Source organism: Primulina tabacum, chromosome 7, assembly GCF_025594145.1.
Source record: "Primulina tabacum isolate GXHZ01 chromosome 7, ASM2559414v2, whole genome shotgun sequence".
Taxonomy (NCBI): Eukaryota; Viridiplantae; Streptophyta; class Magnoliopsida; order Lamiales; family Gesneriaceae; genus Primulina; species Primulina tabacum.
In genome coordinates, this window is record NC_134556.1 from 41715230 (window position 1) to 41738010 (window position 22781).

At 32.7% G+C, this 22781-nt stretch overlaps 4 protein-coding genes across 7 annotated transcripts; 3 read left to right on the forward strand and 1 right to left on the reverse strand.

Moving 5' to 3' along the window:
- Positions 1–1514: 1514 nt before the first annotated feature.
- LOC142552263 (uncharacterized) lies at positions 1515–6462 on the forward strand. 2 transcript variants are annotated; one of them, XR_012821721.1, is made up of 6 exons: positions 1515–1925; positions 4064–4159; positions 4254–4302; positions 5043–5153; positions 5722–5782; positions 6279–6462. XR_012821721.1 is itself a non-coding variant. In XM_075661977.1 (5 exons), exons 1-4 carry the CDS (start codon positions 1548–1550, stop codon positions 5135–5137), a joined length of 618 nt encoding a protein of 205 aa, XP_075518092.1. In that variant the 5' UTR covers positions 1515–1547; the 3' UTR covers positions 5138–5153; positions 5722–6219. The 2 variants fall into 2 exon arrangements, 1 of the variants encoding a protein (XP_075518092.1); XM_075661977.1 differs by lacking the exon at positions 6279–6462 and having other exon boundaries at positions 5722–6219.
- A 13-nt stretch (positions 6463–6475) lies between these two features.
- Positions 6476–7265, forward strand: LOC142552264 (protein PAM68, chloroplastic-like). The gene has a single exon (XM_075661978.1). The coding sequence runs from the start codon at positions 6520–6522 to the stop codon at positions 7099–7101; it is 582 nt and encodes a 193-aa protein (XP_075518093.1). The 5' UTR covers positions 6476–6519; the 3' UTR covers positions 7102–7265.
- A 4585-nt stretch (positions 7266–11850) lies between these two features.
- Positions 11851–16494, forward strand: LOC142552261 (protein Brevis radix-like 1). 2 transcript variants are annotated; one of them, XM_075661976.1, is made up of 7 exons: positions 11857–11980; positions 12012–12259; positions 12885–13009; positions 14942–15315; positions 15445–15574; positions 15681–16009; positions 16109–16494. In XM_075661976.1, exons 3-7 carry the CDS (start codon positions 12902–12904, stop codon positions 16188–16190), a joined length of 1023 nt encoding a protein of 340 aa, XP_075518091.1. In that variant the 5' UTR covers positions 11857–11980; positions 12012–12259; positions 12885–12901; the 3' UTR covers positions 16191–16494. The 2 variants fall into 2 exon arrangements, with proteins under 2 accessions (XP_075518090.1, XP_075518091.1); XM_075661975.1 differs by having other exon boundaries at positions 11851–12259.
- A 335-nt stretch (positions 16495–16829) lies between these two features.
- On the reverse strand, positions 16830–20784 carry LOC142552265 (putative methyltransferase PMT20). 2 transcript variants are annotated; one of them, XM_075661981.1, is made up of 8 exons: positions 20558–20784; positions 19301–19591; positions 19059–19207; positions 18641–18836; positions 18339–18549; positions 17578–18253; positions 17393–17470; positions 16830–17316 (listed from the first exon to the last, which is right to left on the reverse strand). In XM_075661981.1, the coding sequence occupies exons 2-8, from the start codon at positions 19568–19570 to the stop codon at positions 17085–17087; spliced, it is 1812 nt and encodes a 603-aa protein (XP_075518096.1). In that variant the 5' UTR covers positions 19571–19591; positions 20558–20784; the 3' UTR covers positions 16830–17084. The 2 variants fall into 2 exon arrangements, with proteins under 2 accessions (XP_075518096.1, XP_075518095.1); XM_075661980.1 differs by lacking the exon at positions 20558–20784 and adding an exon at positions 20254–20334.
- Between the last annotated feature and the right edge of the window lie 1997 nt (positions 20785–22781).

Sequence of the window (22781 nt, forward strand, 5' to 3'; positions counted from 1 at the left end):
GTTTTTATATTATAAAATTGATGGTATCGATATATTTGACAATTTAATTATTATTTTTAACTAGCATAATATAATGTTTAGAAAATCGATATTATATATGGTGCAAGTGTCCACGGAAATCGGCAAATACGGGGTTACGTGATGACAATAGTTCTTTATTCATATAAGGAGTTAATTATATTTATATTTATTTATAATAATAAATAATATTTTTTTTTATAAATAGCTCAAATAAAAAATTTATCTTATAAAATTGTTTTGTAAAACGTCTCATCGATTTTTTGGGATGAACAATGAGACAAAATCTTAGCAAATTGTCCTTCCCACTGCCCACGTACATCCAAAGGACATGCAAGTCATGAATAATAGACCCTTGATAAAAAGCATCTGTTTGTTTGTTTTATTTATTTTATATAAAAAATATAATACTATAATTTTTTAGATTATCAGTAAGATTTAAATAATAAATTATGTTTGACAAAAACTTGTGTGATATGGTCTCACGAGTCGTATTTTGTAAGATATATCTCTTATTTGGGTCATCCATAAAAAAATATTAATTTTTATACTAAAAATATTACTTTTTATTGTGAATATCGGTAGGGTTGACCCGTCTCACATATAGAGATCCGTAAGACCGTCTCACAAGAAACCTACTTATTATATTTTGTACAATTTTTTAGATTAATCCTAGATATTAACATAAAATAGGATCAATATTTTTTTGTACAATTTATTAGATTAATCCCATATATTAATATAAAATAGGATCAAGATTTTTTTTTAAATGGTCACCAATTTTGGTGACGTGGTTCATTTGTATTTACATTCCTTTTCCTATCCTAAATAAAAAAGCATTTCCATTATTTAATGCGTCAAAAGCAACACCATAAAATTTAGAGTCATGATTTAAATATATTATAGATTTACATAAAATAATAGATATTATGCACATGCAATACATGTGACCCGATTCTTAAAACTTATTATGTGAAATTGATTTTTATAATCCCAAGTTCCCAATCATCTAACATATTAATTATTTATTTTATTATATTTTAAAAAATATATTTTATTGTGATTTATATTTATTATGATTTTTATAAATATCAATCAAAACAATAAATATAGGAATTGTGAAGGATGACTTTTACAAAATATAAAAAGATTAAATATATCGCGTCATTTGTAATTTTGTACCGTCAACTATATAATTCATAATATCGGAAAATTGGCCTTCAGTTTCCAGCCGTCGATTTTTTTTGTGTTTAGTCTCGGGTACTTTTTTAGTACCACATTTCCACGTGAAGTGTACCACATTTTGTATGACATAGTACCACAATTTTGTGGGTAGAAAATGAACCCAAAAAAATGTTTTGATTGGAGATTTTTCACCACTTTCCCATAATTTATTTAGTTTTACATAAATTCTTTTTGATATTAAACGCTTGAAAGCTTAAACTTTCCACATTCCCGCCCTTATAAATTCGTCCCGCTCACTCTCTCATGAGAGTATTTAATCGGGTAATAAATATTTGAAGTGAAAAATGAGGAAGAGAACGACGAAAAGAGCTGCGGCGGGGAAGACTCAGGCTACGCCGCTCACTCCGGTGTCTGACACTGCAGCAGAAAGAAGCCCCACGTTGTCACCGGCGAAGTCTCCGGAGACACTGTTTAACTTCAATCTCAATGGACTGACAAATATCGCCTCGTCATCGAAGAAGAAGAGTGATGAAAAGGTGATGAAGCCTTCCGGACTTTCTCCTCAGAAGTTGCAATCGCTCAAAAACGTGAGCACGATCAGTGATCTGAAAAACATCGCTATCTCGAACCTGGATTGCATCAAGCGGAAGCTGGAGATGTCGCATTCTGAGATTTTAAAGGACATCGAGGCATTTCAGTGTCGCCTCAGGAAACGACACAAGGTCTGGCTGCTCTCGTTCGGATACCTTCCTCGTTTATATTTAGCTTCATGTGTGTTCATCATTGATATTCGCTTATTGTTTCTAATTTCCGCTATCCTTGTTAGAAATTGAGTTGTTGTTGATATTTTTTTTAAGCAGAACTTTATTTAGAACGTCGTTGATTTTTTTAACAATGTCGTTGTAATTGGTTACAGTAGCATTCTCTCAGCTAGAAATGTTTATTTGTTCCGAATTCTATAGAAGTTCTATAGTACTGATTGTTACTGCTTGTTTTTTCCCAACTAGCGAAGCATAATTGGTGGCATCTGCTCTCTGTTAAAATTGATCAGAAAAAGTCAAGCATAAATCACTGTAACCTTTTTATTGAAATGTATTTCTTACTTCACAAATTTGGAGAGAGAACGGATCATCAAATTCTGTTAGGATGCTGAGCTTGTACGAGTCAACATTTTCCAAAATATTGCACCTCATTATTGCATTATACTCTGTCTGATTAAGCGGTGCTAATTGTAAGGATTATTTTGTCCGAGAGATGTTAAAAATAATAAGAATATCAGAATAGAATTAACAAATAATAAATTTATGTTTTATCAGAATTAAATGTTGTGGTAGATGTTACAACATCTCGGACAACGTCTATATGCAGCGGAAAATTAACTTTTATAACACAAATTGATTTGAAATAAATAAATGGACAAGATTAAATATGCACAAATATGAATACTTGTGCGGTGTCTTATGGCAAAAATTAATCACTAGAAAAAAACAATCGTTTACAAAAAACCAATCACTAGTGATTCTCACTAAAATCAATTTACTCAACAAGTTGAGAACACAAATGCTTTCTAAAACAAACAACCAGAATAAAACTAAAACAAGAAAGCAAAAAACGTGATCCAAAAAGGTAAATCCACGAGAAGCAATCTTCGGCCAATTTCTTCCCAGATGTTATCCGCAGATGTTCTCAACATTCAAAGCAACACTCTATCACGCTCTTCACACCACGTCTCTTGAATAGGTTTTCTCTGAATTCCTGAACGTGCACACGTGAGTGAATATTAACCGAGAGAGGTGAAGCAGCACGAAAATCTCCCACGAAAATCTCCCACGAAAATCACCTTCACGAAAAACTATCTCCACGAAAAACTCTTCCACGAAAAACTTTTCCACGAAAAATCTCTTCCACTAAAAATCTCTCTCTCTACACTCTTCTCTCTATTCGCCCTCTATCACCTCACGTTGATCACCTCTTATGTATAGCTTTCATCTCTCCTAGAGTTTATCTTCCATAAAGAAATCTATAAGATATGGTAAACAAGAATTCTATTAGAAACAAATCAATAATACCATATCATGTAAATCATTATCATAAATATTATATCTAGAAGATATTTATCACAAAGATAATATCTAGAAAGGTAAAACTCAATATTCCACATAATCTTATCAATAGGAAATTAAATTCAAGGAAGGAATCATATCACAATAAAAGCTTAACATAATTATCTAGAAAGACAAAACCATAATTAAATATTAAATATCATATCAACAAAATAAAAATAATATTAGAGAAATAAATCAATAAGATATATCAATTAAAATTAGGAATAAATATCACTGATAATTTCCTTTTTCACAACTGTTTGGACTATGCACCAGTAATAGTAGAGAACAGAAGTTCAATAAGCAGTTATATAATTTTTCTGTAACATAGCGCTGCATTGCAAGAAATTACATGTTTCCAAAATTTGCGAACTATGGCCTTCCGAAAATTGTATCCAACTATGAATTACGGGGATTTCTACTCATATGCACGAGCAATTGTTGCCCTTTAAAGGAGAATGATCTTGATCAATGTGTTTCAGCAATTATACCCTTCCGAAGTAAGATATCCATCGGATGGCGGTCCAAATCTATGTAGTTCATTTTATTTGACGATTCAAATATTCAAATAAGCTAGATCCACTTTTCTATATTCTCTGTATACTTGATTTTATTTGATGATTCAATGATTCAACTAAGCTAGTTCCACTTTTCTCTATTCATCATAAGGGAAATTTCAGTAAGTAGTGATGTTAGATGGTTATATATTATTCTTGACATGTATTTTTACCTTACTCTTTTCACCGCATTAGCAGATACAGACCCAAGCATTTCAGCAAGTGGTGGATGAAGCAGATAAGGATTATAAGAAGATTTCTGAGCGAATCAAAGATGGTCGAGAAGCAACGATGGTGAGCATGCATTTATTTTTAAGATATCTGATTCGACATCAAGTCCTTCGCTGCAGTTTTAGTGTCACACTTCTCTTATGTTGTATTATTTCAGGCTTCATATGCAGAGTTTATAGCAGAAGCCCAAGCCACATCATCTCGTTGTAAGCTTGTTCTATTTGTTAATCTTTCATGTCTAGTTACCATTGTCTACCATTTCACTACAAGTGCAACAAGACGTTTTCTCCTCTATTTTGTGTTTTTCTCCTATTCGTTCTCTATCAAAGCATTTAGTTGTGTGATTCCTTAAATTTTGTTAGTAAGACATAGATTAAGGTTTCATTTGGATAAATACTTTAATTTTTTTTTTTTACTATTTACAAGTGAAAAAAACTTTAAGCATGTATTTAGATAAAAAATTTGTTAAAACATTTTTAATTTTTTTTAAAAAAAGTGTTCTTCAATTATAATTTTGAAAAACAATTGAAATATGTTTTTTGATATTTTTAAAAATGAAGGTAATGATGAAAATTAAAACATATGATTTTTTAATCATGAAAACATGTTTATAAAATAGTTTTCCAAACACATATTTGTTCTTAAAACAACTTTTAAAACATTTTATATATATATTTTTTTTGTAAAAAATAATTTACTATTTGTCTAAACAGAACCTAATAGTCTTTTTAACAAATAATACATTCTAGATCATCCATCCCTTTACACTTCACAACTTGCATAAACATTCTGACCTGCCTAATTTGTACACAAATTTGTTACATCAATTCATGATCAAAGTGTCTAGCTACAATAATTAATGGTGACGTGCAATACTATCCAGATATATTTCTGCAGCCTGAAGTGCTACTAGTTCCTTTTACCTATAATTTGTTTTAAATTTCAGTTTGTGAAACATCTATCCCTGTTCTTGAACAAACTTATGAGAAAGGCATAGCTGCACTTAGGAGCCGATATGGAATCTCGTCGATCACAGTTTGATAAATGGATTTCTTAGGTAAAGATAAAGCTTTGTCATCTATCTCTTTTTATTGCTGGAGACTGGAGTTATTGTGCTTCTATTCAAATTTATTTTCAGATTGGAACTGTGTTTTGTTTCATATTCAAGTGAGATGCTTGAATGAATCTATGAACCTAAAACAGGATCCTGAATCCATGAAATTAGAAGACCTAAAATTCCAATATACTTTTATGTTGATCATGTAAAGTAAAAGTTAATGGGTGGAATTAAAAATCCGAAATCTACGTATGTGGTGATCACATAAAATAAAATTTAGTGGGTGGAATTTAAAATCCGAACTATATTTGGCTTGTAAGTTGTTTCAATACGAAATTTCCATCTGATGTCTTCAACAGATGACCACAATCATTTAAAATCCGAAATATATTTGGCTTGTAAGTTGTTTCAGAGGGAAGTAAGAACAATTATCTCTTAAATGAAACAAAGATAAAATTTTATGATAGATTTTTCTTGTTGCAGAAAAGAATGGAAAAGTTCGTCATCACCAAAGTTCCCAGTGTGTGGATTTATATTAAGTTCCTTTGCTAAGCATTTCTTTTGACAGGATTTAAATGGATGCAAAATCATAACACGAAGGCGTATGAAATGGCAATCTGGAGTCTTGGGTTAGCATCAATCTTACCAGCTTTTGTCTATTAAACTTTTTTTACTTTCAATGTTGAGTCCGTAAAACTATACTCGTTGTGATTGTTAATAACCTGATACTAATAGGAGCAGTGATTTTTTAGGCTGGATAACCAAATAATGGCAGAAGTGATAAATAGATTAACTTCCTGCTTGATTTACACGTATCTACGGATTAAATTCGGCTATTACTTGACCTAGAATATTTTTAGATTTAAAATCAAATAATTCTTACTAAGACCGGAAGCTTAGAGCGTCTACCTATGATTCAGAATAAAGCTTGGCACTTAAATCTTAAAAGGCAATCAGTGTATGTATAACCTGTGTAGGGATTTTTTTGTTTGTTGTTTCTTTTTTTAAAAATTAAAAAATAAAAAAATTCGTGGAACTCAAGAACAGTGTTATATCGTGTAAAGTTTTCTCATGAGGTCGGAGTTAACTAAGACCTAAAATTTTAAGACGCATTCCTTATTTTAGGCTTTTAGTGGATACTGTTGAGAGACTGAGTATTTTCCGATGAGTTACTGTCATTTAAACGGAATGTTAATCGTTAGCGCAATTGAACCCCCAAGTTTTATAGAGCGCTGGCCTACAGCTGCACAGGAAAGTTATAGAGAATAAGTGAGGGGCATAATGGTAAATACGCACACCTTCGTTGAACCAGATAAGCTCCAGTTTACAGTATTTGTGGACACCATATTCACCAACGATTCCTGTAATGGGAACCTATTCATATTCCAGAGCACCAACCTTATCATTCCCACCTCCATTAACCACAACCAAACAAGGAATCTCATTCCCAATTCTTTGTCCATCCCCATCCAAAAACCAGTCCCAATTCACACACCTTAATCCTGTTTTAGCCACTCTAAATTCTCCAAGAGGCTTTGGCCCCAAAAAAACAACTAAGAAATCCGAGAAATCTAAGAAAAATTATGACAGTGATGATGATAATGAGGAAGAAGTGGATGACGGAGAAGAAGGCGTTATCCCAGAGATAGTGACCAACAGAATGATAAGCAGGATGGGATTATCAGTGGGAATCCCTCTTTTCGTTGGATTACTGTTCTTCCCATTCTTTTACTATCTCAGGGTGGGATTCAAAATTGATGTTCCCACCTGGATACCCTTCATTGTGTCGTTTATCTTCTTTGGGACTGCTCTTTTGGGGGTTAGTTATGGAATCGTGTCTTCTAGCTGGGATCCAATGAGGGAAGGCTCACTTTTGGGTTGGAATGAGGCTAAGAAGAATTGGCCTGTCTTCTGGCAGTCGTTCTGGGGTGGATCGAAAGAGAAGTAGGATGCGTTTTCTATCCCCTTGAATTATAGTGGTTTAAGATTCTAATGTTTATAATTTGTTTATCAAATTTCTGGGTTTTGTGTTCATTGTGATATTTTCATGCGTTCCCTATGTTTTTACTCAATTTTATGAGATTCATGTGAAATTCGAATTTGGATTCAAAATGGAAGCTAGATTTAAACGTAAATATTTAATGGATCACAAAAATCGTCATCCCGAATTTGGATTCATACTAGACTGAATCTGACTCGAGTGTGCCATCAAGCGGATGCAGCGGGTAGGACTGCGAGCAACGTGGTCTAAAACAAATATCAAGTTTTATGTACGATTGTCAAACTATAATACTTGTGCCAGTTTTGGCAAATACTTTGCTTAAGCCTCGTTCACTAAACCTTGGAATCTTAAGTACAAGGGCCACCCTTTTTTCAGTGGCATTTAAATATATATAGTTCAGATGTGGAACTACCTGATAACATGATGCCTCCTAATCAAGATATATTCGAAGCCCACTTAGTTTTGGGCTCCATTAGATTGGCTGATTATTAATTCTTGCTTATTAAAGGGCTCCAGATTTCAGGATACGGAAGAAAATTAAATGAAAATAAATAATTTGATTAGAGCCATAGCTCCTGATGTTTCTTTAAAACAAAGTGCAAAGCAATAAAGTCTAATTTGAGAAATGCCGCTCCGGCAATTTATAAATTCAAACACAAATACCAATCAATCTAATTGGTTGTTTAATTTATCTAAATGGGTGTGTTTATATTAGTGAATTTTCTAAAATCATCTTTTGCTAATCTTGGTTTACAATACACACGATCCAAGGTTCCTATTAGAGTCATCTAATCTATTTATAGAACTGGGGTGTTCATTCGGACTGAACCGAATTCCACCAAAAATCCGAACCAAATTTCATATCTTTCCGGCTTTTTAATTTAACTGAATTTCTATTTCTTTAAATTTTTCATTAATAAAAATAAATTAAAATTATTTTAAAACTAAAAATGATTTTTAAGAATAAAAAAATTCGATTTTTGGTTCAGTTTGGTTAACTGAGCTAATAAAACCGACCTGAAAATCGAAAATCTAAAAACTGAATCAAATTAATGGTTCAGTTTCGGCTTAAACCGAGTTTTCATTTCGGTTTAGTTCGGGCAGTTAAAGAAACTATGAACACCCTAAGAAGAATGCTCCAATAATTTTTTCTTTAGCAAAAGTAGTGCATGAGAGGCATTTGCATAATTTTTTAGTGCTGATTTTTTAAGATTTAGTTTAAAAAATTGAGGTGTTTAATCAATGAGGGATAGAAAACGCTCATATTCTTGGTAAATAAAACAATGTTAAAATTTTAAATAAAATTTTAGTAGTTAAATTATAGGCAAAAACTTGTGTGAGACGGTCTCACGAGTCGTATTTTGTGATACAGATATCTTATTTAGGTCATCCATTAAAAAATATTACTTTTTATGCTAAAGTATTATTTTTTATTGGGAATATTGATAGGGTTGACTCGTCTTACAGATAAAGATTCGTGAGATCGTCTCACAAGATACATACTCATATATATATATATATATATATATATATATATATATTCCAACATGGTGAAGTTGATACATGAAATAGACAGCGGGTAGAAAACAATAAACTAAGTTGCTCTAGTACGTACTACAATTATTCACGTCGAACAGGATCAAATTGCATGCTATATATTTTTTCCACAATAAATAAAATGCAATTAATAAAGTTCCGATCCCCTTTTCATTTTCATCAACCCGTCTGTTCTTTTAACAATCCTTAGAAGAGAAGTTTGGAACTCAAACTGAAAAGGAGATCACATGCAATTCAGGTAATATAATAATCAAAGTATAAAAAAACTGAGAATTTGGGAGTGAGATCATGTACCACGAAATCCCCTACTTTACGGATTGATTAAATGGTTTCATTATTATTCGCATGATTTCTCGCAACAAAAGAACATTCCAAACGTTAAAAGTACTTCAGTCTAATCTCGACGATACGCTTTTAATGGTCGATGACACGTGGCAGTTAACTTATCGGTTGACCGAGCAAACACAACAACAATTAACCTGGAATTGTGTGTTGTTTAAATTAATTAATTGATCTGTTTACTTAATAGAGGGGTTAGTACCCCCCTCAAAGTAGAGAGAAAAAGTGCCAACCAAAGTATAACATGCATTGTTCTTGTTTGTTGCCCACATCCCTTTAAAATCATTAATAATGGATTTTTGGAGATACATTAAAGGGGGTGTTTGGAAGAATTTTTAGGAAGAACTCCTAGATTCTGTGTGGGTGGAAGTGTTTTGAGATGTTTGTGAATGTCAGGTTTTTTTTTAACTTTTGCTCTTAATTTTTATAAATAATTTTAGTGATTTTATAAAATGATAAATTTTATATATCACTTTTTAAAGTTTCAAATGGAACTCATAAAATTCAAATCATATTTTATTACAAGCATTTATTTTTTAAAAAATATTTTGCTTTTTTTTTATATAATTTTCATTTCCCGAATTTTTTTTGCATATTTTTGTGCATTTATACAAATTTTTTCGTGTGTTTTTTTATTAATCTTATATAAATTTTCAAGCTTTCATATTATAAAAAGATAAACTAAGTTTGATACAAAATATTCAAAATATAATAATTATTATATAAATACATTGTCAATGGTGTGTATCAAATTTTAAATAATTAAAAAGATAAATGATGTATAGATTTATAATATTACTGTCATTTACTAAAAATTAAGCTTAGAAATAATTTTTCTCCAAACATTCAAATTTTAATTTATATTAACTTTAAACTTTTATTTTCAAATACTACTTACTTTTGCTTTTCACTAACTTCAAAATAATATTTAAAATAAGCACAATTTTTCTCATTCTTCATACTACATCAACAGAAGCAGCGGAGTCAAAAATATTGGGCCACCTAAATTGAAATTTTAAACTTTGTAATTTTTAATTATTTTAAATTGAGTTAACCGGAGAAACCTGAAATGAATCCAAAATTTTCTAAAATTAATAGATTAAATTTTTTTAAAAAAATTGGGTGACCTGAGCTTGCATCATACCATAGATAGCTCCATAAAAATATTAAACATTATTTGCTATATTGTTTACAACATACATAGATAGTTCCCTCCTTTAAATATAAATATATTACATTAGATTTTAATATTTATAAATACCAATATATTATACAATAACCAGTTGAATAAGGAGTCGGTGCCCTTGATCTCTCTCCATCAAATAATTTTTCTCATGAAATATCCTTAATTAAATCAAAATATATATAACATATATTTGTGATTAATTAAAGCAGTGCCGACAACAGACAAGATGGATCAAGTAAAATATATCTCTGCACAAGGAAGAATTTGATAGGTCATGCATGCATGCATGCGACCCTCTAAATTGTTTGTACCCGTACGAACAACATCGACACAATTCTGTCTACCATCAGATCAGACAAAACACACGTAACAGTTGATGCCCTAATTCAGAATCTTTCCACTATTTTTGCAGAGATTCAATTCCAATTTGGATTTTCTTTTGTGCCAATACCACTTCTCTACACTGTTATATATATATATATATATATATATATATATGAGAGTGTTATCTCAATGGTGGACATAGAAATAAACACAGTCGATGGACAACATATCAAAACTATACATATAATATAAGACATATAGTTGTTCCTTCTGTGTGTTCTTTTCCTATCTTACACGGGAGATCGCGTAAGAGTTGCTGGATTCTTAAAACATGGTGGGGTCGTCTCGTAAAATATGAAACTTTCGCATTATCTAATTTGTTTACATTTAATCATGTATAGAATTACAATTTACTTTTTTGACACAAAAAATATCTAGAGTTTGATTTACGATCTTTATAGAATTTCAATTTTCATTTTGCATGCGGCAGAAGAGGGTACAATTTATGGAAAGAGAGAAAAGATATAAAATTGGGGACTTACCAAGGTATCTTTAATGTGGTGGTAAAGACACTGGTTAACTTAGATGTAAAGCTGATTCGCAATATGCCAAAAAGATTAAAAAGAAGAAGAAGAAGATATTGGTTGGATATATGCAAGATTCGAATTTCTATCATTCATTATTGTTCCAACTTTGAGCTAGTAACGTTGCATTCAAATATTTATGGGATTGGAATTTATTTAATTATCTCGAATTAGTGAAAACTGATTTTTCTTGAGTTTGTCGAAGGATGAATTTTGTTTGGTTGACAAATGGATGGTAGATGATATTTCTAGGCAGAATCATTTGCTTAGAAAGGTTATGGATTTTGGAGTGCATTTCTGGATTTTCACTTGCCAACAAATTTAATTCAGATTCAACTATTCAACATCAAATCATACAACTTACCATGTTCAATTCTAAAAATCCCACAAGACATTATTTGCTGTACCCACATTTTGTACATCAAATTGAATTAAGATTTATTAATTTAAACTGTTAATTGAATATTAATCAACATACAACTATACATAATTTCACCAATATGTGCACGACACGTGTCACTCGCCACCATATTAATTTTGCAATTAAAAATTGATCCCTTGTAAGCTATTAGGGTACAATCCCAACAAAACAATGCACAAATTATGTGTTATGGTTTCCTTTTTATTTTTTTATTTATTTTTCCTAATTTCCGTTAGTGTGGGGATGTCCACCCACTATAAATACCACCCACAACACAACCAGGAACCTCATTTGCCTGTCTCCATAGCCCATTTTTGTTCTCATTCATGCACCCAGATTTTAACATGTACGTATATATATGTAGGGGAAATCTTGCCGCAAAGAATCAGAATTAAGCGTCGCCGCTGCCGGGTTGTGTCGCCGGAGAATATATTTCTTACTAAAGATTTTATTGAGCTGCATGCAGTTGGAGAATTATTCATCTTCACTGCTCATTTAAAGATTTCTTTAAACTCGATCCAATCATTTATGGGCTATCTACCAGCTGTTTTTTAATTTCTTAGTTTGAATCTTCTTTCTTGTTTTTCTCTATTACTTCTTTTTGTTGCGTTGCATTCCGAGAAAGTTCCCCAGAATCGTTGAAGGGTTGATTTTTTTCCACGCAGGTTATAGCCAAAGATTCAATTTTTCGAGGTAAAGTTTTTGGTTTAATCAGTTTTATACAAGGATACATAGTATGTTTGCCTTTAATGTGTTTGGTAAAAAAAAAATTTCCCTCTCTCTCACATAAATTATGTAACTTTTTTTTTCAAGATTCCGCAACTTCTGTAATTTATTTTTCTTTATTTTCGTTTTTTTCGTGTTCAGGTTGTGAGAAAATCAGAGAGAAATTTAAAGATTTTTTTTTTTTGAAGGATTGAGTTATGGCACGCTCTCTATGTATTTTAAAATTCAGTTATTAACATCTAAATTAATAAATCATATATAACACAACCAGATGTCCAAATAGCCCACAAATGTGGACTGGACAAGGATAATTATTTTGTCTGAATTCATTCCAAAACTTGCTGATATTTCAAATAAAATTAGCAGGAAATCGTCGACCTGAATATTAATTGGCAAAAAATTAATGTTTGGTACCATTCTGAAAGGGAAAAACTTGAACATAAGCAAAAATTCCCAAAGATTGGAGGGTACGTATATATAAATATCAACCAAATCTTGAATTGATTAAGCACGGATCTACTGACAAATTAATATATATGATGAAATATTCTTTGATGAATTATAATTCCATTTGCTAATTTTAAAATTGCAGGGAGTAGAAAGAAAAAGATGTTGACGTGTATTACTTGCTCGAAGCAAAGAATGGAAGATGGGGGTGAGGGTACCCCGCGTGGGACTCCAAATCCTAAAGACACCCTCAAAAGCCTCACTGCCCAGGTTCCACTCCTTTCATTTTGTTTATTTATTCAAGAGATTACTCGTATTTGTGTCGTTTAATGCATGTTTGGCCAGCGGTGTACTTTTTTTGTAAAAAAAGAACAGCTCTCTCTTATATATACATTGAAATACATTTTTTGGCCTTTAATGTACACCTAATCTCTATATGTGGAACATTGATACGTAATATGAATGATAAAAAATTGTTAGATATAAGAAATTTAAGGAGTGTAATTAATTTTTTATATTGTATTTGGTGAGTGGGTTGAAGGTATCAACCGTATCAAACAATAGAATAACAATTCTTTAAAAAAAAAATTTGCACAGAAGTCCGAAACATGGACAATGCAGCTGCGTACATGTTTTATAATTTCGTAACTATTTTTTCTTATTCATTAATCGGTTTTAATTGGGAGCAAAAAGATGTCTAAAGATCTTTTGGTCTTGTGACAAAGTGAGACCCCAAGATCTGTCAGATGGGTTAGAGTTTTACTTATGTATTTTTTTTTTTAAAAAGAACCAAATAAAAGAGCGAAATGATAAAATTTTCTGCAAAAAATAGTTACATCTATGTAGGGACTTCAAATATTATACTTGCTAGGGCAGCTTTGCCGATTTTATCAAAATACTACACGGCCTTCTTCTTTTTCTTCATTTCATATTATTAAAAAAAAGGTAAATATTCTTAATCCAGTAGTACTCTTGTTGCTTTTCCCACATCCAATGATGGGTCCAATCCTGCAACCTTTTTTGGTGCTCACATATCCGTATTTTACATGTAAATTGGATTTGGAAGTGTGGTCAAGTTCTGTGGTTCTTGGTTTTGGATCCTCAATAGAGACAAGCCATAAAAGAATCCACTAAATAGTGATTTCGGGTTTATATCACCAAATTATGAAATATAGAACCTAATCATAACTCCGACAATGTAACGAGTACAATGCGATGAGCAACATTTAGGCAGCTTCTTCCACCGTACATAAAAATTTTTATGAAACGAATCTTTTATTTAGGTCACGCATAAAAAATAGAATAGGTCTTTTGTGAGACGGTCTCATGAATCTTTATCTATGAGACGTGTCAACCTTATCGATATTCACAATAAAAAGTAATACTTTTAGCATAAAAAGTAATATTTTTTCATGGATGACCCAAATAAGAGATCTGTCTCACAAAATACTACCCATGAGACCGTCTCATACAAATTTTTACCAAAAAAATAAAATTTTTTATACCAAAAATATTACTTACGGTTGTAAATATATTCAAAGTTGAAAAAAATACGTGTGTGTATGCCTACACTGTTTCAACAAAGCTTATTCATATAATTGAGGCAGCAACGATCATGACTTCGAAACAAGGGAACATCGTCACAATCACACCTTGGATCATGTGTCCAAATCTTGGCCCCGATATGCCTGGTCCCAACCCTCGTTCTTTTCTCTTTTAAGTTTCGTTTTTTTTGGGGAGCAATCTGTTTCCAGAAACTGGAAAATCTTGAAGTCTAATCAAGTATCGGTAATTGAATTATTTTATTTTACGGATATTCAAATTATAGATCATGTATTGAGGTATAATATATGAATTCTTTATTTCTAATATTTTAATATATTGGACTCCATTTTTTTTTTCCCTAGAACAGAGAATACTCTTAAATCACAACAATATTTTCACTACTTTCTCACCCTCCTAATTTCAATTTGAAGTAGTAATAAAAAAAAAACATAAAATTTCAGCTTGAAGTAGAAACATATATTTTCACTAATTTCTATGCCATGTTTAACTGTTTTTTTATGCTTTCGTATGTTAAGCTGGTGGAATTTTCGCGTGGAGTATCCATAATTTTGGCATGGATTTTGAAAATTATGGTTTTGTGTGTAGTTTCCCATTCATATATTGGCCTAAGATTCTAGCACAATTTCTTATCACCAGATCAAGGATATGGCATTGAAGGTTTCGGGAGCATACAAATGTATGCCCGGGCAGACAGATGACAACTGCAATAAGCGAAGACCTTACCCCGATTTCGATACAATTTCCGAGGGGGTTCCATGCCCTTTTGTGCAACCAGGAAGCTCAAGTAATGCTCCATCTTGGGATTTTTCAAGAGTCGGAAATCGTCCAGCTCGGCCTGACCCAAGATTTTCTGGTGGACTAGATCAATCTTTCTCATCTCAATCCAGAGAAATGGTGCTAGAGAAGGAAGATGAATCAAAAGAATGGATGGCACAAGTGGAGCCTGGTGTTCAGATTACTTTTGTGTCTCTTCCTCGAGGCGGGAACGATCTTAAAAGGATCCGTTTCAGGTATACACCTTCTTACAACATTTATGTCTAGATATATCAAGAAATCGTATCCAGATTTCAAAAATAAAATTAAATGGGATGTCCGGATTAGTTTTATTTTATGACCTTCGTCTTGATTGGAATCTGAAGCCGGGAGATGTTTAACAAATGGGAAGCACAGAGATGGTGGGCCGAAAATTACGACCGAATAATGGAGCTGTACAATGTCCAGAAATTCAATCAGCCAACTCCCGATACTCCAGGGAGATCAGAAGATGGAGTAAGTCACTCACTTTCTCTCTTCTTCTATAAGACTAGGATCGTCTTTCTATGTGAATTGCTATTTTGTCCGCAAACTTTTAAGCCTTTACTCCCTATTACTGCAGAGAGACTCAACGTATCCAAGGCTTGGATCAGCCATGGAAAGCCCTCGAATGACTCCATCAGTAAACAAGGAATGGACTCCAAGGTACAATCTCCAAGGTGGAAACCAACATTATAACCACGGATCCAGTGCATACCACAACGCTGGCACAAAGAGTGAGACTATGGAAGCATCAAGAATGACGAACTCATCTCGAGATGAGGCCTCAATATCGGTTAGCAGCGCAAATGACATTGAGTCCGAGTGGATTGAAGAAGATGAGCCAGGCATTTACATTACCATCAGACAATTTCCTGGCGGAACCAGAGAACTTCGACGAGTCAGATTCAGGTAACGAAACTCGGACCTTGTGAAAATTTCCCAAAAATATTGATTCTTAGTTTTATAGGTGCCTAAACAATACGTTTGAATATAAATTATCTTTTGTAGTCGCGAGAAATTCGGAGAGGCAAATGCGAAGCTTTGGTGGGAATCGAACCGGGATAGAATACAATCTCAATATCTTTGCTAGTACATCAGTGGCATCAACGATGGAACACTGGTAACCGACGGGACCGAATTAACCACCATCGTTGTGATTAGAAAAATTACTACAATGTTAGTTTGACTTAGAAATGTTGTCTCGTAAAGAGAGAGAAAATTCAACCAGATTTTTCATTGAGTTGATGCTTTGTTTTCGATGTTTTATCACAGTCTAGGCCTTGTTTTTTCCAAGATTTGGTTCAGATTACATGACTGATTGTTTAACTGTTAAATTTCACCTGTCTCATTAGCATGGTTTTTCTTAAATGCTACTGATGCAAGATTTGATATTTTTTTATTCAGAACAACTGTTCTTTGGATCATTTATCTGTAATTTACGCAGATCTGCTATTCTGTTATATCATGGATTTTAATTAGTCTGAAGATATGATTCTTGTGTTTCTAATAAATTATTTCACGCAAAACGATATGCAAGCCTAAGAATTCAGACAAAAAAAAATGTTGTTTCACTCAAGAAATGAAAACAAGCAGGGGAACACTTCATAACACAATAGTCAATACTACTCCTTTTTCTTGCCCAATTGTGCTTTCATTTGATTTTGCAACTTAAAGTCCTATAAAAGGTAAACATTGCACGATTTACTCATTAATATTATTTATTTGCCGATAAACATAAATAAATAATCACTATAAATATAAATGTAACGTACAACTCGATAAGACATGCTAAGAGCCTTCTAGAGAATACATTGTCAAAAAGAAAAACCAGCAAAAAAGTGACCATGTTATGTGGAAGATTTGAACTTGACACTGTTTTGTAACAAATAAATTCCGATATATGGCTTCTTGTGGTGTAAAGAATATATAAATAGGAATGGATCTCTGTGTAAGCAAACTTAAACCCAGAATTTGTATCATATTTCTAATCTGTATTATCTTGAACTTTCTTTGAGGAATACCAGAGTTTCTTCTGGCAAATCAGAATCCTTTCTGATTCAACACCGTACTCAGTGTCTTCTTTCCGACAGCCCCATCTCATCCCTTTAGCTAATGTAGCCACTGCATCCATGAAGTAGCTCGATTCTCGAATTAAGGCGTACCCGTTTGGCCGGAGGATACGATCCATTTCGAGCAAAACATACTTCATTTCGCACCTGTCAAATAAAATAGTTCCTGTAAAGCCATTTTTACAGCTGAATAAGAAGAAATTTTATCAAGAATATTGTTCACCTGTGACTTTCAGCGGTGAAAAGGCCGTCTAGATGAAGAAGATCGTATGTTCGAGGATATGTTGAGAAAGCCTCACACCTAACAAGACAGACAAATATGAGACATTGTTGAAAAATGAGAAGAGGGTGGGTGGGTGGTGCGCTGATACACGATGATCTATTTTCGAGTCAGAGGGCATAAGTTACCAGTCATGATATGTCCCGATGAGGCCTCTATCGTACACTACGCCAAGTGTATTAGGAGCATAAGAGGAAACAACATTCATGACCCATGAAGGGTACTCAACTAAACCAGCAGCAAAACCTCCGTACATAGTGTTCATGTCGACGATGTTTCTTATCTTGTCTGTTCCAATAGCAGGGAGCAACTTCCTGTAGTGTTTTAGTCGTGTCTTCCATTTACTATCGTCGTTCTTGAAACCACCGTCACTTCCACCACGAATATCTGAAACACGTTCGGGGGCAGTATGCAGCCTTTCCGGCCATTTTGGGAGCGATTCTAATGCTAGTTTTTTGTACTTCGGATTAGGAGTAACAACACAACCTCGGATTGGAGTGTACCATGCAGAATCGGGTTCAAGACTGTCATCACATTTTGGAGGATATGTGTCAGGAGCATCAAGTTTATTATAACAGCTGCTATCAGATAATTTCTGCCAGACGGCAATGTCATCTTTTTTCTTGTACAATTTGAAACACATTGAAGTAAGCAACTCTTGCAACTTTTCATAATCCGATTTCTGCTCTTCAATGGTCGTATTCCACCCCCTCCAACGATTCTCATAGTTCACGGGAGGGCCGGAGAGAACCCAGAAACCACCAGGCCGAAGAACACGGTTTATCTCTAATAGGTAAATTCCCCCTGAAAATTTACAATAATCTAGTAAAGAACCATGCTCGGAGCAAGGATTGTAACTTTGAATTTTTCTAGTTTTCTAGGGAATTACCGAATTCAGTCCATGGTATAAGGCATCTTGAGCAATGTGCCATGTCAAAAGAACTTGATGGAAAAGGAAGTCGTTGTGTTGATATGACACCAAGAATTGCAGGAATTCCGCGTTCTAGAGCAAATTGAACTTGAGCCTCGTGATTATCTCTCGGGGCAAGCGAGACAGTCAGGATCCCACGGTCGAGTAAATCTCCTCCCCAGCTAGCCACCTTTACAAATTAAGCACACAAGAACTTAAATACTTGACGGTAAAATATAGATGTACGCAGCTCATGGGAGAAACATACAAATCGGACTCACCCCACATCCGGTATCAATGGCAGTTCGGATCGTTCCATCTTTCATTCCCGGGATCAAATCTTGCATCAAATCAACATACAGACTGACACCATTGGGAAACATCGTGCCACCACCGGGGAAGAGGAACTTCTCCCCTTCTTTCTTAAGCCAATGTTGATTAGACTTTTGTTTGTTAATCCAATCATATGGGACATTCCTGTGCGGATCATTGAAAATATATGCTTTAAGCATAACTTATAAAATGCAGCCTTCCTCGTTTTATTAAAAAACTATAGTCGATAGTAATTCAAATATATTAAAACTATACACCAATCACAATGCCGTGTTATAGTCCTTTACCACAGAGGCAGCCACAGATTGCTCCCAACATAATTGCAATGAATTAAAACCAGTATTTTTAGCAGGATAATGAAATTACCTGTACCAACATTCGTCCCTGCTCTTTGGCCATCTGATCGGTAATTTATAACCATCTGGTGGGGGGATTATGCATTCTTTCTTTTCAAACGCCGGAGGGCAATGTCTTTCAAGAAAAGAAAGGCGATGAAGACTGTACTTTTTCCATCTCTGCAAGAAAAAACAAAGCATAATCTTTCCCGCACAACATTCAAACAAGAAATTAATTGAATAAAATCTCAGAATCAAATAGTAGACGGCCACCTTCGGATCTGTGCAGGGCGTATAATCTTGAAATTCGGAGCCACATTCGGGAAAAGTTACAGCTTTCATTTGAGGAGATCCTCCGGCCGTTTCCTTCGATGTTTCCACAGATTTACTGATATCTTTAGCCACGTATCTATCTTTTTCTGAACAAAAAATTCCGCCAAGATAGAACGAAAATCCACACAACACGATGAACATTAACGATATGGGAACTGCCCTAGAATTTTTACTAGGGTGAGAACTTGGTTTTCCATCTTTATCCTTCATGGTTTCTTGATTCTTAACAATCTGCAAGTATACAAGACTAGATGAATATCACTTCAACTTGAGCTTCAAAAATAAGTCCAAATTGTTTAATACAATTCCGATCCTTAGAAATCATGAATGGCATAGACAAAAATTCAATAACTTCGTGAAAGTGTAAAGGAAAAAGGCAAACAACGACATCCATTTCTACCAAGAATAGTGTCTTAAAAGATTATAAACATATAAATAGCTTAATCTAACACAAATATAGCAACAAAGCAAACAGAACAAATGTGAGTTAGAAGCATTACCCACTGTAACAAAAAGGAAACTTAAGCAGATCTAGGGATCAAAACAAGAAAATATGAACTAAAAATTGGAAAAATTGAAGAAAGAGAACACAAAACTTTTAATGCCACTATTCGTGTGTGTTTTCACGCAATGTTGAAGCCAAATCTGTATGAATTTCAGCCTACTTCTTGGGGGCCTTCTTCATCGTTAAGCTGACAAAAAATGAAAATTAAAAAGAAAGAACCCAATAAAGGAATCCCACCTAACTAGCGAGCCATGCAAAAAGAACCAAAATTACTCGATGCAAAAAAATTTAAATATGAAGAAAAGTTCACTCAAGAAACAGAGTAACCATTCAATCCATCTAAATTTCCCAAAGTTCTAACAACAAGAAGAAAACCAACACAAGATACCAGAATGGAATTTGCAATAAAGATCCAATCATTTATCCAAAATATCGATACAAAGCTCAAGAGCATCGTCCAAACTCCAAATCAGATCCGATTGCCAAAACACATTAAAAAAAAATACTCAGATAACGTAAACGAAGGCTGCCCATTTTGGCAGATTTGAACAAAACAACACAAGAATCAGAGAACACTATCAATTCAACCAGGAAAAAGAATGCAAAGAGCGGAATCCAGATCTGTCCCACAGAACAAAAATATCTGATATATTAATCCGATGATGAGAAACATCAAATGATCGAAAAATTACCTGTGAACGAAGATACACACACACTTCTGACACAAAATCGAGGACCAATCAAACTCGAAGAACTTTCTGGAAACAAGACTGTCAACCTTAAGAACCAATGCCAACCCAAGAATGAAGAGAAACCCCTCTTACTACGTATTTATTGTTGAATGAGGGACAAAAGAATGTGACAGAAAATTGAAAGAGTGGTACTCAACCTTGTGAAGAAGATGAGAAGTGATTGTGTACTTTACCCGATGCTCATCCTCTCATGCATATAGATAGATGTGTTGTATGCAGCTGTCTTTTATAATAAATAAATAATATATATTCCTTTTTGGTCGCAAACGGTGGCTTCCTGCTTGTTTCTTCATTGTGTTGTAGTTTTTCTTTGTGGGGTTAGTTCCAAGTACACAATTTCTTCTGGTTAAATTAAAGTTGGAAAATGGGTGAAATCAACTTTACAGATGAAGTTAATGTGTGGAATTATTGTTATATTATTCTTATTATTTGATTTATGGAAATGACTCTTCCCATTCTTACCAGAAATAACCGCTACTGAAAAATATGGTCCGCTGCAAATAAATATGCATTTAAAAATGGGTCATGGGTCGGGTTATCTTGTATTCATTTAAATAATTGTCCAAGAACTACTGACTTATTCAAAGTTTATTCCAATTATATAGTTTTTTGTCATCTCAAATATATAATTTAATACAGCTTAGTAAAAAAAATTCTTTTTCTTAATATCGGAAAATGTGCATCTATTATTTTTATAATGGGATAAAATATAACACTTGTTTACAAATTTTATTTTTCCAAAGATTTTTTAATATATATGAAAAAAAACATATATTATATATTTTAAACGAAGAAAGTAACATTAATTTTATGCAAACATATGTATATATATGCCTATATATAGACATCTTGTTTATGTATGCAGTGCCTTACGCGTTTTCCATCATTCAAAGACGGTGCCCCATACAAGATTTAATTATTAATAATTCCTACGACTATAATTGTATTTATAATAATAATAATAATATATATTATATAAGAATAAAGAGGAAATTGACTTTTACGTGAATAAAATAATTGCCGTCGTTAGTATATATTATTATATTATGAAACGAAAAATTTAATTGGATGGGTATGGGAAATCGGGATGAATGGAGGAGTGACTCAACAAACTTCACATGGATTTTCACAAACTCATTAATGACCTACACTGTTCAACGCCCATTCTGATTTTTTTTTCTTCGTTCTCCCCGCTCTCTCGGCTATCCTCCTTTTGCTTTTTGGAGAGAGTAGCTTTTTGTGAGACGATCTCACGAATTCTTATCTGTGAGATGGATCAATCTTACCGATATTCACAATAAAAAGTAATACTCTTAGCATAAAAAGTAATATTTTTCATGGATAACTCAAATAAGAGATCTGTCTCACAAAATACCACATGTGAGACAGTCTCATACAAGTTTTTGTTTTTTGGAAAATCATAAATAAAATTGAACAAAAATTTAAGGCAAAATGTGAATTTTAATCTGTATCATTTTTAATCATATGTGTTTCGTCGAATAAATTATAATCTTGTAACTACATACAAATTTTAATAATTTTAATCATTATCGTCAAAATCATGTAACTAGATGACTAATATCATTGTTAAAATTCATCGATAATTTTTTTAACTACATATTAATAACATTTTGACAATAATATTGGTCATTTAACTACATGATTTTGGAGAAAAATGACTAAAATGTATGAAAAGAACATACTTACGATACTATAATTGATTTAAATAAACATACACGACAAAAAATATCACATGTCAATACATACATGACTAAAATTGACATTTTGTCTTAATTTTTTGTTTTATTTTATTAATGATTTTCCCGAAAATAAATAGAAGGGCAACAGTACCAAATATAAATGTCATATTTCATTTTCATTACTCCCAAATATTCAATCAAGTTTTCATATTTAAATTATATTATCCATTTTTTTCTATCAATCTAAACTTATTATTAAATATATTAACAATTTTGAACGATTTTTTTTATCATATTAAAATATGAATCAAATAAAAGTAAAATTAAATATTTTTTTTTCTAACATTTACTTTTTCAATAATTTTTTGAATATGTTTGAAAACATACACATTTTGACATTTGAAACAAATGGAGTATTAAAAAATGGCAAATAAAATACACATACAATTTCCAAAACCTTTTAT

Bases quoted from the DNA above. Each gene is read 5' to 3' on its own strand.
- LOC142552263 (XM_075661977.1), top strand. From the start codon at position 1,548: ATGAGGAAGAGAACGACGAAAAGAGCTGCGGCGGGGAAGACTCAGGCT. The intron at 1,926-4,063 runs GTCTGGCTGCTC...CCGCATTAGCAG, and splicing joins GCCTCAGGAAACGACACAAG to ATACAGACCCAAGCATTTCA. The intron at 4,303-5,042 runs GTAAGCTTGTTC...TTTAAATTTCAG, and splicing joins CCAAGCCACATCATCTCGTT to TTTGTGAAACATCTATCCCT.
- LOC142552264 (XM_075661978.1), top strand. From the start codon at position 6,520: ATGGGAACCTATTCATATTCCAGAGCACCAACCTTATCATTCCCACCT.
- LOC142552265 (XM_075661980.1), bottom strand. From the start codon at position 20,319: ATGCTCTTGAGCTTTGTATCGATATTTTGGATAAATGATTGGATCTTT. The intron at 19,208-19,300 runs GTGGCCGTCTAC...TTTTTCTTGCAG, and splicing joins CGCCCTGCACAGATCCGAAG to AGATGGAAAAAGTACAGTCT. The intron at 17,317-17,392 runs GTGAACAATATT...TTTATTTGACAG, and splicing joins TTCACCGCTGAAAGTCACAG to GTGCGAAATGAAGTATGTTT.
- LOC142552261 (XM_075661975.1), top strand. From the start codon at position 12,902: ATGTTGACGTGTATTACTTGCTCGAAGCAAAGAATGGAAGATGGGGGT. The intron at 15,575-15,680 runs GTAAGTCACTCA...CTATTACTGCAG, and splicing joins CAGGGAGATCAGAAGATGGA to AGAGACTCAACGTATCCAAG. The intron at 16,010-16,108 runs GTAACGAAACTC...TATCTTTTGTAG, and splicing joins CTTCGACGAGTCAGATTCAG to TCGCGAGAAATTCGGAGAGG.